Below are 12,214 nucleotides of genomic sequence, written 5' to 3'. Positions count from 1 at the left end.
GCTTCCAAGGTCCTATAAAAAATATTATTACTAATTTTGTGGAGCCAGGCTCTCCAAAATTAAGGATATGTAAGAACAAAGGTTGCCTAGGCAATTTTAGTGTGAGCTTGCTGTGCACATATATTATGATACAGTTCTTAAATTACACAGCTGCATGCTATTATTTTTCACAGGACCCCTGCCTTAGCCAGTATACCAGATGGGCAATGCTCATTAATAGCTGTTTAGGTATTCAGTATTTATTCTAGTTTCTCAGCATGTGGTCCTTCACTCATTTACTATATATTATTCAAACCCTGCTTTCAGGACATAATTATTTATTTTTTTGCAGGTTTTCCATCCATCACTGCTTGTTGGGGTCTCTAATTTGACACTGATTCTAGGACAATGAATGGTTGGGACAAAATAAGTTTGATCCCCCTGGCTGACCTGTTAGCTGTTTCCTTGATTATCCAGATGCTGAGAGATATAGACTGTCCAGACAGAGCTGAAGAAACAATCCATATGACATTGCTGGGTTCACATGAGCTCTAGCTAAGTCCCACAGATTAATTAGAAAGTGTGATGAAAATTGCGTTCCTGTTAGCTCTTTTCTCAGGTTTCTAGCTTCTTCTATCCCTTTGCTCTCTGCCATCTACTGAAAAAGCCTGACATGGTGCAAAGACTGAATCATTGAAGTGCTGATGCAAACCTGCCCATATTGGAAAAAAAAAAAAGGGAAGGAATGTCTTAACAATGCTACAGTTTGGTCAGACTGAGGTGTGGCTGGTGAGAGTCATAATGCATCAGCAAGGTGGCAGTTAAAATCATAAGAAACAGAAGCTGCAATTGCTGTCTCTGTTCTCTTCCCTACCCTTCTGTGTATTTGTTATTTGTTTTCAAGCAAAGATGATTCCACAACAGCAGTTCCAGACCCATCTCAACTAATTTTATCTCTTGCTCAAAAAGACAGCTAGCACTGCCTTCAGTGTAACACAACAGCTTGTCAAACAGGGTGGTTTCCTTTGAAAATAAATAAATACTTAAGATATCCTCTAGCCTAAGGGAAAACATTGGATATTGTTAGAAGCACTTCCTCAGCCTTTATATTTCAGGGTTTTTTTTACTCTTTCCCCCTTATTCTACTCTCTCTAAACAATAAAAAATTAACTTTTAAAAGATTTTGGTAGTGGTGAGTAAAGGGCAGATCCTCATACTTTAATCCAAGATGTAACTATTTACTCTTATGTTGCAACATGATAAACTTGATTTTCTGAGTCATTTTCCCATTAAATAACAGTTCTTCACTAAGAGTATATGGCACTTTTTATATCATTGAGTTGCTCTCCCAAAACAGGCAATTTTTCAAGCTGCTACAGTAAAACTCCACAATTATTCTTCTTGAAAACACCCTCCATAAACCAATTAATCTCCAGGAACTCTATATCAGAAAAGTTTCAAAACAGCTGAAGTAGGTCTGGACAATCTTAATGAGCTGTCTCAACTGATCCAGAATACTTGCTAATTTTCTTCCAATGGAGGTGTCACAGCAAGAGGAGGAGCAGCAAAAGATTATAAGCCTGGTTCCAATAGCGTAGCGTGGAAATCAGGTGTGGAGGCTGTGGTACTGCCAGCCAGGGAGTCAGGTAACTCAAGGACTAATCCAGAGAGTCTCAAAAATTGCCACATAATCTATTTGAACTTCCACATATGAAGCAGATCCATGCACTCAGGAATTGAAGGAAGGTGGCCTCCCCTGGAGGGAAATGCTCATCAGATTTTGTGACTTAATGAGTCAGATAAACTCGTGGTAATTTCCCTTTGGGCCTAAGGAAACTCAAGACACTGCCATTGGAGAGCCTAATCTGAAGCTATTAAACATGAGCCATCCCCAGCTCTCTTGTTCAAATTAGATCAGCATAAATTAAGCATAAATGAATCTGGATTTCTTCCTGAGCAATTAGTTATTGCAAAGTCTGTTGAAGCCACTCAGCATCCTTTTTTGAGAGATTCAACAATGATGAGGCAGAAGAATATTTCTAGTTAATTCATCTATGTCCTTTATTTCATAAACATTTCATTATGTTCTTTATTTCATAAAAAGTCCATACACAGGACTGTGTTTTAGCAGTGTGGTGTGCTTCACACTGGGTAAAGCAAGAGAACAAAACTAAATTTCACTGCCATTGGCAACACTATGTATGAAGCCAGCGGAATTCATTGCTGCAGGAGGTCAGTGAGTCAAATACTGTGGCGAGATAATTTTATAGCCATCAGTAAATTCTGTAGATGTGCAAGCATAGATAATAGGGGAAGGTTAATTAGATTTCATGCCTCCGAGCATAAAATATACTTTTGCAGGGACCAGTAAGGATTTCTGCCTCCATTTACAGAATCACATTAGTCTCAGTGAAGTTTCTACTCCTGGAGCATCAGAGATGGTTTAACCACTAGTGGAAAGAAGAGATAAGTTCCAGGGCTTAATTTGCAATGCACTTGGTCTTAGCTGAGTACATGGTCTCCTTCTGGAGTGGATTTGAGGAGCTGAAGAAGACATCCAGTGACCACCAATGGATCCCACCATTACCTAGCAATGGACAGTAAGTACCTATGTTTTTGCTTTCCAAGCACTGTGTGGTCATGCAGTATTGTGTGACAATTTTGAAACCAACTAATACGTTGCATCATTTAGAAGAAGGACAATAATATAGCATTAACACTTGCAAAGTGTCTACCAGCCTCTGAAAATCTTGTAGTTTTTTCATTCATTCTTTTGAAACAGCTTTTTTTTCTTTTCTTAGATTTTTCTTTCCCCACCCCCCCCCCCCCCCCCCCAAATGTGTTGTGCCTTTGTGTGGCACCTACCCCAGGAATGCCAGGCCATTTCAAAGCTGACAGGAACAGCAGTGTCAGTGCAGGTAGCACTACTCCTGCACTGTCAAAAACCAGTCAAAACTCAGCCTGGTCAGAAGTGCCAAACACTCTTTGATTTTCTCTGCTGTGTTTTCTACTACTCTCCAGGAAATCATTTGCAGAGAAAAACCACTTATTTAGCACATTCAGCTACAGAAAATACCAGCTAATTAACATAGTTAAAATTCTCAAACCCTGAAGCAATCTTTCAAATGAAATAGTATTCAAAACTTGACGAGCTGCTCTGCGGGCTCATACTTAATTTTAACTACCACTGTAGCACATTAATTGCTTGCTCACAAATTTAGAAAAGGAGATGTATAAATACATCGTAACTGTTTTGCTGAAACTAGAGGTCAACACACAGATGTACACAGGCAAAATGAGCTACTGTAATGACATTTTTACTAGGTGATGGTTTACTTCTCTGAAAACAAGTGTCAGTGTGCTCAGAATACAAATGGACAGACAGAAAAACTTTGACAGGGATGACTGTGACTATTTTCCTACTCTCTTCTCTAAACGGTAGGAATAAATAATGAAAACCAATATTAAAATAGCCAGTCTTTCTGTCTTCCTATATGAGTAGACTCTCAAAAAAAAAAAACCTCAAAAAATGAAGAATGAAAGAAATCAGACCCTTGAAGCAAAAGCTCAGACAATCTTAGCCCATTCTAAATAAAAGAGCAGCTACTTAATGACTTACCTATCCAAACTCCCAACTCTGGCAACTAGATATAGGAGACTTCCAATAGCAAGGCTGCCTAGCACAAAGAGCTTCTGTCTCAGCAACGCCTGCTGTTTGAATAGCATGGCCCTCCATCAATCTTCAGGACTTCTTCAGTCTGCAGAGACAAGAACACATAAAACCCTCATCAGAAAGCAATATACAGGGTGATGTTTAGTCAGGTATTGCAGCTGATTAAGCCACACTTGCAAAATCTTTGCAAAACTGCAAAATAAGTAGTTATTTGTTATATATAACAGTTTGCTACTGTTTTTCAGTCCCACATGGCAACATATTTGGGGTATGATGATAACCCTGGAAGTGACAGTTCAACTGCATCCACCATTACTAGGGCTGTGGGATAGCCACAATGTTGGTCTTGAGTGTAGAAGCTCACTTTGTAATAGGATATCTTGCTAGGTAAATATGTTTAGATTTTAAGCCTTTCAGAATCTGATAGATTTCAACAGAGATTTAAATGCCCTGATGTCAAGTAAGGCTGCAATAACCTTAGGAGTTAGGATTGCAGGTCCTCTGTACAGTTTATGGAGGCACGTTTACTCTGTGTCTATGATTTTTAGAGTGTTGAGAGAAAAATCTAAAAAAGATGTCCTGATCCATGCCAGTAAGTCATTTATGACAGACCTGTGAAGCAGGTAGCTGGGGTGAGCACAATAATGATTTTTCAGCATCAGTGTATTCTATCAGCTGTGTCTGTGCTGGGCATCAGACAGGTCTGTGTTGAGACACTTAAGCTCCTCACTTGTATGACACCAGTCTTGACTGTCACCTCAACACCTGATGGGACACAAACTGTAACCCTTGAAACATGCCTACATCCTCAGTTTTTAGAAATACCAAAAAATATATTTAAATTTCTTTTTCTGATGTGCTCCAGAGACCATCTAATTCCCATAGTTGAGCATTGCTTCAAATACTATAGTTATGAGGCAGTCAAGAGTAAAAAGACATCACATTATGCCATGAGTTAACCAGGAGGTTCCTAGGCAAGGTAGAAAGAAGCGCTGAGTAAAGCTGTTTGTCTCTAGTTTTACTCTCCCTCAAGCACTACATTTGTGTTCTGGGCTGCAGACCTCTTTAGGACAGTCAGACCTGGATTCCTACTACATTATTACATGAACTGAGGAGAAAGATCAGCTCCTCCTTTCAGAGCACAGTCAAAGATGACATGGTTCTTCATTTTATACCAGTTCTGAGCTTTCTTATAGATACACAGGAGAATTAAGTTCCAATCCTTTTTCTGGCTCAGGAGGGGTAAAGCCATACCGTCTACCTACCTACCTAAAAGAATAATTTCATCACCAAATGGATCTTTTTGATACAAAAATCATAAATATAAACTGTAATCACCTGAAATATTAATCTAAAGTCTCACTCCCTCTATCAGGGAATGTTTACTGTATTATGGAGTAATTTGAACAGAAACATTTTTTTCCAAATTTTGGCTAGACTTATTTTGAGCAATTTTTGATGTCAGGTTTCTTAAGTTTTACTACAGCAATGCTTATTTTGCAGCACATTTTCTTCTTTTCCAGTTTCAGGATTTATATAAAGCAAGACTGGGATAGATTACTGTAAGCATGAAACTATATACAGAGGCAGAACTGCTGGTCAGAGTGCAAGGTTTGACTGACCACTGCTAAACACAGCCTGAAAACATTTCTTTGTCCTGCCCATGATGTTAAATTTTTGGCCCAGAAAGCTCTGTTAAGAATCCAGGATTCAGTCAGGGAGATAATACAAGCTGGAAACTATTCCCAGCAGGCAGCAGTCATGTAGCCTGCCTGCCCCAGTGCTGGCTGGGTTTAAAGGTGCAGAGGCAGGTCATTCTAAACTGGTTTTCTTCAAGTGTGGTTGAATAGCCATTCTGAAGCACATTTATTTTACAGCTATAGAGAAAGCTTTCTAATTTCAGCCCACCATCTCTTGATAAAAGAGCCATGCAACGCTGAAGGTCTGAGTCTGACTTGGTCTCTAAAATACTTCCGGTACAATAATAATTGTAATAATAACTCCTTATACAGCTAGGTCACAGCTCAGGATAACCTATCATACAGGATAACTAATCATACAGAATATATTGCTTTTTATGTAGATAAAAGCAACTCTATAATAAGAATTCCTAGATAAGGTCTTTATTGCAATAAGAATAATATAAAACATAGAGTAAAAGGAGTTTGCAATGTAAATATAGAGATAGAAGAAGTATTATCATCCTTTAAAAAATAAATGAGGAGTAGAGGTACAGAGAGATTAAGTGATTTGCTCAAGGTCACAGAGAAAACCTGTAGCACCAGCAAGATTCAGTCTGAAATAATTCCTTTCTAGTGCTTTAACTGCATGGTAAACTTTTGCCTTTTTGTAATATAAATTTTTTTCCCATAAAAATCATGTATGAATGAGGAATCCTATACTTTGAACAAAGCAGAAAATACGTAGCCAAAGCTGAACTATTAAGAAAAATGCACAGAGGTTACATCTCTGTGTTGATATTTTACTGCTAATCACGTTTTGAACTGTTTAATTAAAAAAGATGAAAGAGAAGGATGTGAAGAAGAGGATGAATTTTCATAGGTACCAGGTTTTAAATCTTTCAGTACTGTTCCCACTAAATGAAAGTTTCACTTGAGTGCTACAACAATTGGTTCTGAACTTTGTCTATCAGAAAACATATACATATGCAGCCCTCTTTTCATTAAACTAAAGTGCTTTCCATGTGTTCTCCTTTATACAGGCTCTTGGACTCCAATTTCTGCCTGCAAGCACTCGTGAGGCTATGGAGGTCATCAGGCCACAACGAAATCAAACTAATGACAAGCTGTTTCCTGAAACAGATTCCACAAGGCGTCATGATCTCAATATTAATATTTGAAGTAAGAGTCAATACAAAAATACCAAAAGCCAACCCACCAACCAAACCACAAAACAAACACAAAGCAAATCAAGCAAATCAAGCAACCAAACACAAACCAGTTCCATTTTTATGTTTGCATGTACCTATGTACAGAAAACTTTTCCACAGAATGACAAATATTAAGCACACATTAGAAATGTAAAGATAACATTATTTTTTTATTTGTTTCATTTTTATTTTCACTTTTAGCATCTGATTTAAAAAACATGGAAATAACTTTATTCCAGAGACGTGGTCTCAGTAAAACTTTCCCTAGATGTTATTTTTATCCTGCGAAAAAACATAGCAAAATACTATCTTGATTCCAGAAAAGGCTACACCTTGCAATGGATGCAATGGACAGTTCTCTGTGCCAGAGGAGAGGACTGTAAAAACATTTCTATTTGAGATACAGAGTTAAAACAACCAGAATGTGATTAAGGCAAAGGTCCCTAAGGTGGAAATATTACTGAAGACAAACATGGCAACACTTAAATGAAATGGAAAGAAGAAATGAAAAGAAATTTAAATTCTGGGATGTATTATCAGGTGCACAAAGTTTTCTGTAAGGAATGCATACTTTTAAACTTTACAAGAAGCTGGAAGGCAAGATAAAATGTAATCCAAAGTGACAGGATTTTTTAGCAATTATTTGAGGCAAATAAGGGTGTTTTAAAACAATTTTGCTCTCTTTTAGGGGCAAGAGCTGAACTGTCACAAAATCTGCTGACCAGTGGGAGGAGGATTGGGTGAAAGCTGCAGGCAGAACTTTCCCAGTAGCTGAATGCTGAATGTGGAACCTCCCACCCAAAGAGATGACAGCACACTGTTGCACAGCTCCAGTGGGCTTACATTAGAAATATCTGTCTTGGATAATTTAGTTAAATATGCATACAAGAAAGTTCATTCCTGGCTGAGAGAATCATAATGCACAAAGAGCAACACAAATTACTGAATGCAGAATTTCTAGTAAAGTGTGCAACATCACATATATTTAAAAATGTGATTTGTAAATAATGTGTAAATTAAAAGCAAAATGTGCTTTGTGATTTCAGATGTACATCTGATCTGAATTGTTACACTGACATGGTCCAGTTCAATAAAGAAACATGAGAAAGTAGCCTTACCACTGTGTTGATGTGAATGCCTCATTTAACCCCTTCCTCTACATTCCCATTTTGCTGGTGAAAAGACTAGGATTATTGAGTGAATTGCCAAGAGAAGACAGTACACGTTCCAGTATGTGGAACTCTGCTGACAATACCAACTGAAAAATAGATTGACTATTCCTGACAAGACGAAGGGATCATGGATAAAGGTAGATAGTGGGTATGCCAGACAAAAAAATGTAAATTTTTTGTGAACTATTGTTCACAATATTGAAAGTTTTGGTTCAAGTCAGGTCAAAGTCAAATGAGTAGGAGAAAACAGGTAAAGAAGCATACTAATAATGATGGCATTAATGATAAATATCTGAATTGTGCAGAAGCACAGAAAAGAGACTCTGATGCTATAATCACTTATTCCAAATAAACAGACAATGAAACAAGAAGATCACCAGGAACTTGTTTGCAAATGATCAAAGGGAAATTTTTGGACGCATAGAGCAGAGATGAGAAGATGCTATAGATAAATGAATAGCGTGTGGTTGATTATGGATGGAAGTATAAGAAACAACAACATCCTTTCTTTTGGGAAATGGGCTGAAGAGATACAGTCCTGATAGAGTTATGTGATTAGTCAAAATTAAGTACAAATCAGAGGCAAACATGTACAAAGGAGGCTGGAAAAATAATAAATAAGAGGTGGTTTTTATTAGAATTTATTGTTTGGTTTGTCTCTTTTTTTATATTTTTCACACCAGCAGGGGTCATCTGTTGACCAACAAATATTTGTTATACACTGCAGAAAGATCTTTGAGTTTATACAGGGCTTAAATACAGAGATAGGAAACAAGTTAGGGAACTTATCACTGGGCATATTTGCATTATGTCTCTTGAATGTTAACTACGGTTTCTTGCATTTTTTTACTGCCACTAAACTTCATAAAAATCAAGCACCTAGACTTTTTCTGGGGTATGAAATCACATGGTGTTTGGGAAAGGAGGGAATTTATGCCTCAAATTGTGTGCATTCTCATCAGCTCATGATCGTAGTCATAGCCTGCCTGGAATAGCCAGTCATATTATTGCTCCTGCTTCTCCTCCAGGTCTTCCCCACTCCCTTTTTTCTGTCTCACTGCTGAGGAAGGTCTGGGCTAGTGGCAAGGAAAAGATGCATTGCTGCTGTACTTTCTCCCCAGTAGTCTGCACTTTGGTGACTTCCTTAATTGCAACAGGACTATTGCACCATGTGAACAGTATTAAAGAACTAGAATGATCATGATAAAGCAGGACATGATTTTTCATTAGGAAGAGGATTTTTCATTCCTAATAGCATTGAATGGTCTAAGAAGAGACAAAATTCTTCCCTTTTTTGACAAAGTAAAATGAAATGGATAATAGGAACAGAAAGATTTGAAAATACCATATTTTTTAGGGAATGATAAAGTGCTGACCCTGCAGGAAAGGAACTTGGATATTTTTTTGAAAATTCTTCCTTTAAAAGGTCATATTTCAATACAAAAAAGAAATTTAATTCTCATGAGTAATTACAGTTTTCATTTTTTTCTCTCTCTAGCATAAGACTGAGATGGGATGAAGTAAGATTAATTCACATTTTCTCTATTCAGGTTTCAAAGGAAGAAAAGAAGGAAATATAATACGTAAGAAATTCACAGATAAGAGTCCTTGTGTAGTAGTAGACTTGTCCTTTTCTCCTCATGACTCATATTGACTGAAAGAGTGGAGAAGAAAATGTCAGCAAAGCTGACGGAAAACAATAAATAATGCAGATAAATTCCAACATAAAGATTTCCTATAATGTTATGGCACATCTGTGACAATAACCTTTTTTTTTTATCTGCTATTGTAGAGTTTTGAGATTTAGGACTGTCTTTAAGCTGCCCTTGAAGTCAGTTTTTTTGTGTAAAGAAGTGGTAAAAGACTTTCTCCAGAAAAGCTGCTAGACTCTGAGACCACCCACAAAATCAGCATCTGTACGTGGATACTAGATAAAAAAACATATGTTCATTTCTCAGAAGTTAGCACACTATCAGTGCTGAAAGAGTATTTGTGACTCATAATCCCCAACAGGGGCTGGCTTGGGTGGTATAGCCAGATATCTGTGCTCTCTCGAGTCTATAATAGAGTGGTAATGACAATTTATTTAGTCCACTGTCCACAGGACGGTTCACTCCAGACACACTGAAGACTCATCTGCCCATAACTGTGCTATCTCTAGGAAGCTGCTGTGTCAAGTGACAACAGTACAGAAGGCCATAACCGTCTCTTTATCACATTCCATTCTCAGCCTGACCCTTCCTATTTTTCTTTAATTTTTTTTTAAATCTCACTGAAAGACACTGAGCAATATGGTGTTGGGAAGAGAGAAACAACTCAAAAGCTTGCTACTGACTTTCTGGTGCCTAGTGCCAAGCAGATCTGCTGCCAGATTGTCAGAGTAGTTAGGAATCTCAGGCGCTTTGATGCCCTTGAGGTCTCAGGCACATCTGCTTAGGAAAACTGCCTTATTGCGTTTGAGCCGGCGAGGCAGGCGAGGCAGGCGGCTGCGTTCTGCTGAATGATGGCTGGGTTGCCATGATCCACGCTTAGCTACAGTGCTCCAGGAACATTTCCAAGCACATAGATCTTAATAGGACTTCATTAGTCCAAAATACAGATGCCTGTCTCCTTGCCAGCATCCTGAGTATATTACCCTGCATTGCTCTTTGTACAGCATGAGATTAATCTGATTAATCTGAAAAGGTTGGCCCTTTTCTGCGGTACTTCCCCAGCTACTTCCCTCCTTTTCTTCTGAAATGATCATCTTCCTGAAATGATCACCTTGTCTGCTCCATTTCTCAGGAATAGTGGAGCTGATGATACTAAGAGAGAAAACCTGTGGGAATTCAGTTATGGTTATAGAGAGACTATAATAGATACTAACTTCACAGTCCTTAAAACACAATACCAAGGTGGTTTCTTCAAGCTGGCACTAAAACAACTGCAACCAAAAATTACAGTAATACAGAAAAAAGGAACTTGAGGAATAAAATTCAGTGACATGGAAGAGGGAAGCAATGACTGCAAAAGTCAAAAGAGAAATCATAAATGGCGGCCAATAGTAGTGTCACGTTAGGAATGAGCAGTTTGCTTTTCAGCTCTGGGAAAGACAGAGAAGATTATGAGTCTTCTGAGAAAAAGGTAAGCAGGTAGATATCCAGAGCTTTCTTATTTTGTCCTTCATTTAGGGTCCAGTCTTCATTATGGACAGTTTCACTGCATTGAGCAGGATAAAAAGGCAGAGAGGTATTGTTTAATATGATTTAGTGTGAAATAAAATTACCTTTTGTCACATACTAGTAATTTTGAAATGTTCTTTTCCACTACCTAGAATCATGTCCACAGACTATCACTCCTTTTTTTTCTCCTTGGAAAAATTACCCTTTCCCAAATAATATCACATCTGAAAAAAGACGTATGAAAGGCTGTTTAAACATTCCTTAATTAATTGAAATTGGCAGATAATTTAAATAAAATTTCACTTAGATATAAGGCAAAATCTATGTGGCTTCCTGCAGCTTCTTGCAGCTCTGTTTTCTGGTGGCTTCCCTTCAGAAATATAGCGAAACTGAACTAAATTCAGAACATTGTTAGGAGTCAAAAGCATTGATGGGAAAACTAACAGCAAAAACTTAACTGAGCTGCAAATATATTTTGATGGGACACTGCATTTACAGTAAATCCATCTCAGTAGATTTTTGCTCGTGGCTTTTACCCCGCCACTGAGAAAAAAAATGCCATTGTATGAGAGTACCCCCCATGCCTCTGTGCAGCTCATATCTTTATATAGTACACTTACTCATCTCTTTTCTCTTATCCAAACTCATATTCTGAACTATCCTATTGCTGATGAATAGACTTCACACTGTCTAATATGGAGCACCTACATTTGCTATGATCAGTAGCATCTCTGTCTTTTACTCAGACCCTTAATCTGAAACATGATCAGCTCAAACTGCTCTCATATTCAGGTTAAATTTAATACCTTTATCATAAATGTCCCAAAGATTCAGTCAGTTGCACACCTATATAAGTCTAAGTTTTTCCTGTGTGTTCCCTGCACCATTTCATCCCAACTACTGCAGTGGTCTTTTCTCTGTCCTTGAACAATGTAACCGTGCTTCACTCACATCCATTCTGAACAGAGCTGTAAAGGGCATTCTTCCACTCCAGCTCTCTGCAAACAACACCTTCCCATTTCCTCTGTCATACCTTTCTGTATATTTCTATGTCTGGATAGCCCATGGGACTTTTGCTGGGAGAACAGGGAGAAACTTTAAAGACTTGACCCCAGAGATTGTTATCTTTCAGAATGCAAGGTCTCAGTGCTTCCCCTCTAAGTCCTGACCACAACACTTCCCTTAGAAGTGCTGTCAATTTTAATGTGGAAATCTAAGTGAAAAACATTAATGACAGTTTAGACAAGAACTTGTTAGTGTACCTCAGTGAGAGAGGCAGGCCTATTAACAGCTTTCTCTGAAAATGAGAGAGCTGGGATTTTCTGCTGTGCATGTGTTC

The 12,214-nt window shown here is 38.0% G+C and overlaps 1 protein-coding gene across 1 annotated transcript in view; it reads right to left on the bottom strand.

The window, feature by feature from the left end:
- Positions 1-12,214, bottom strand: part of HS3ST5 (heparan sulfate-glucosamine 3-sulfotransferase 5) — a 92,323-nt gene that overhangs the window by 2,634 nt on the left and 77,475 nt on the right. The window contains exon 2 of the mRNA XM_005518289.3: positions 3,599-3,737. Within this exon, the coding sequence (XP_005518346.1) occupies positions 3,599-3,705 (107 nt within the window). The 5' untranslated portion in view covers positions 3,706-3,737. The remainder of the gene's footprint in view (positions 1-3,598; positions 3,738-12,214) is intronic.

The sequence above is a fragment of the Pseudopodoces humilis genome, chromosome 3 (genome assembly GCF_049639895.1).
Source record: "Pseudopodoces humilis isolate 2021_Gansu_Grassland_sample_001 chromosome 3, ASM4963989v1, whole genome shotgun sequence".
NCBI lineage: Eukaryota > Metazoa > Chordata > Aves > Passeriformes > Paridae > Pseudopodoces > Pseudopodoces humilis.
The sequence above is the reverse complement of the archived record's forward strand: the minus strand, read 5'-3'. Positions and strand labels throughout refer to the sequence as shown.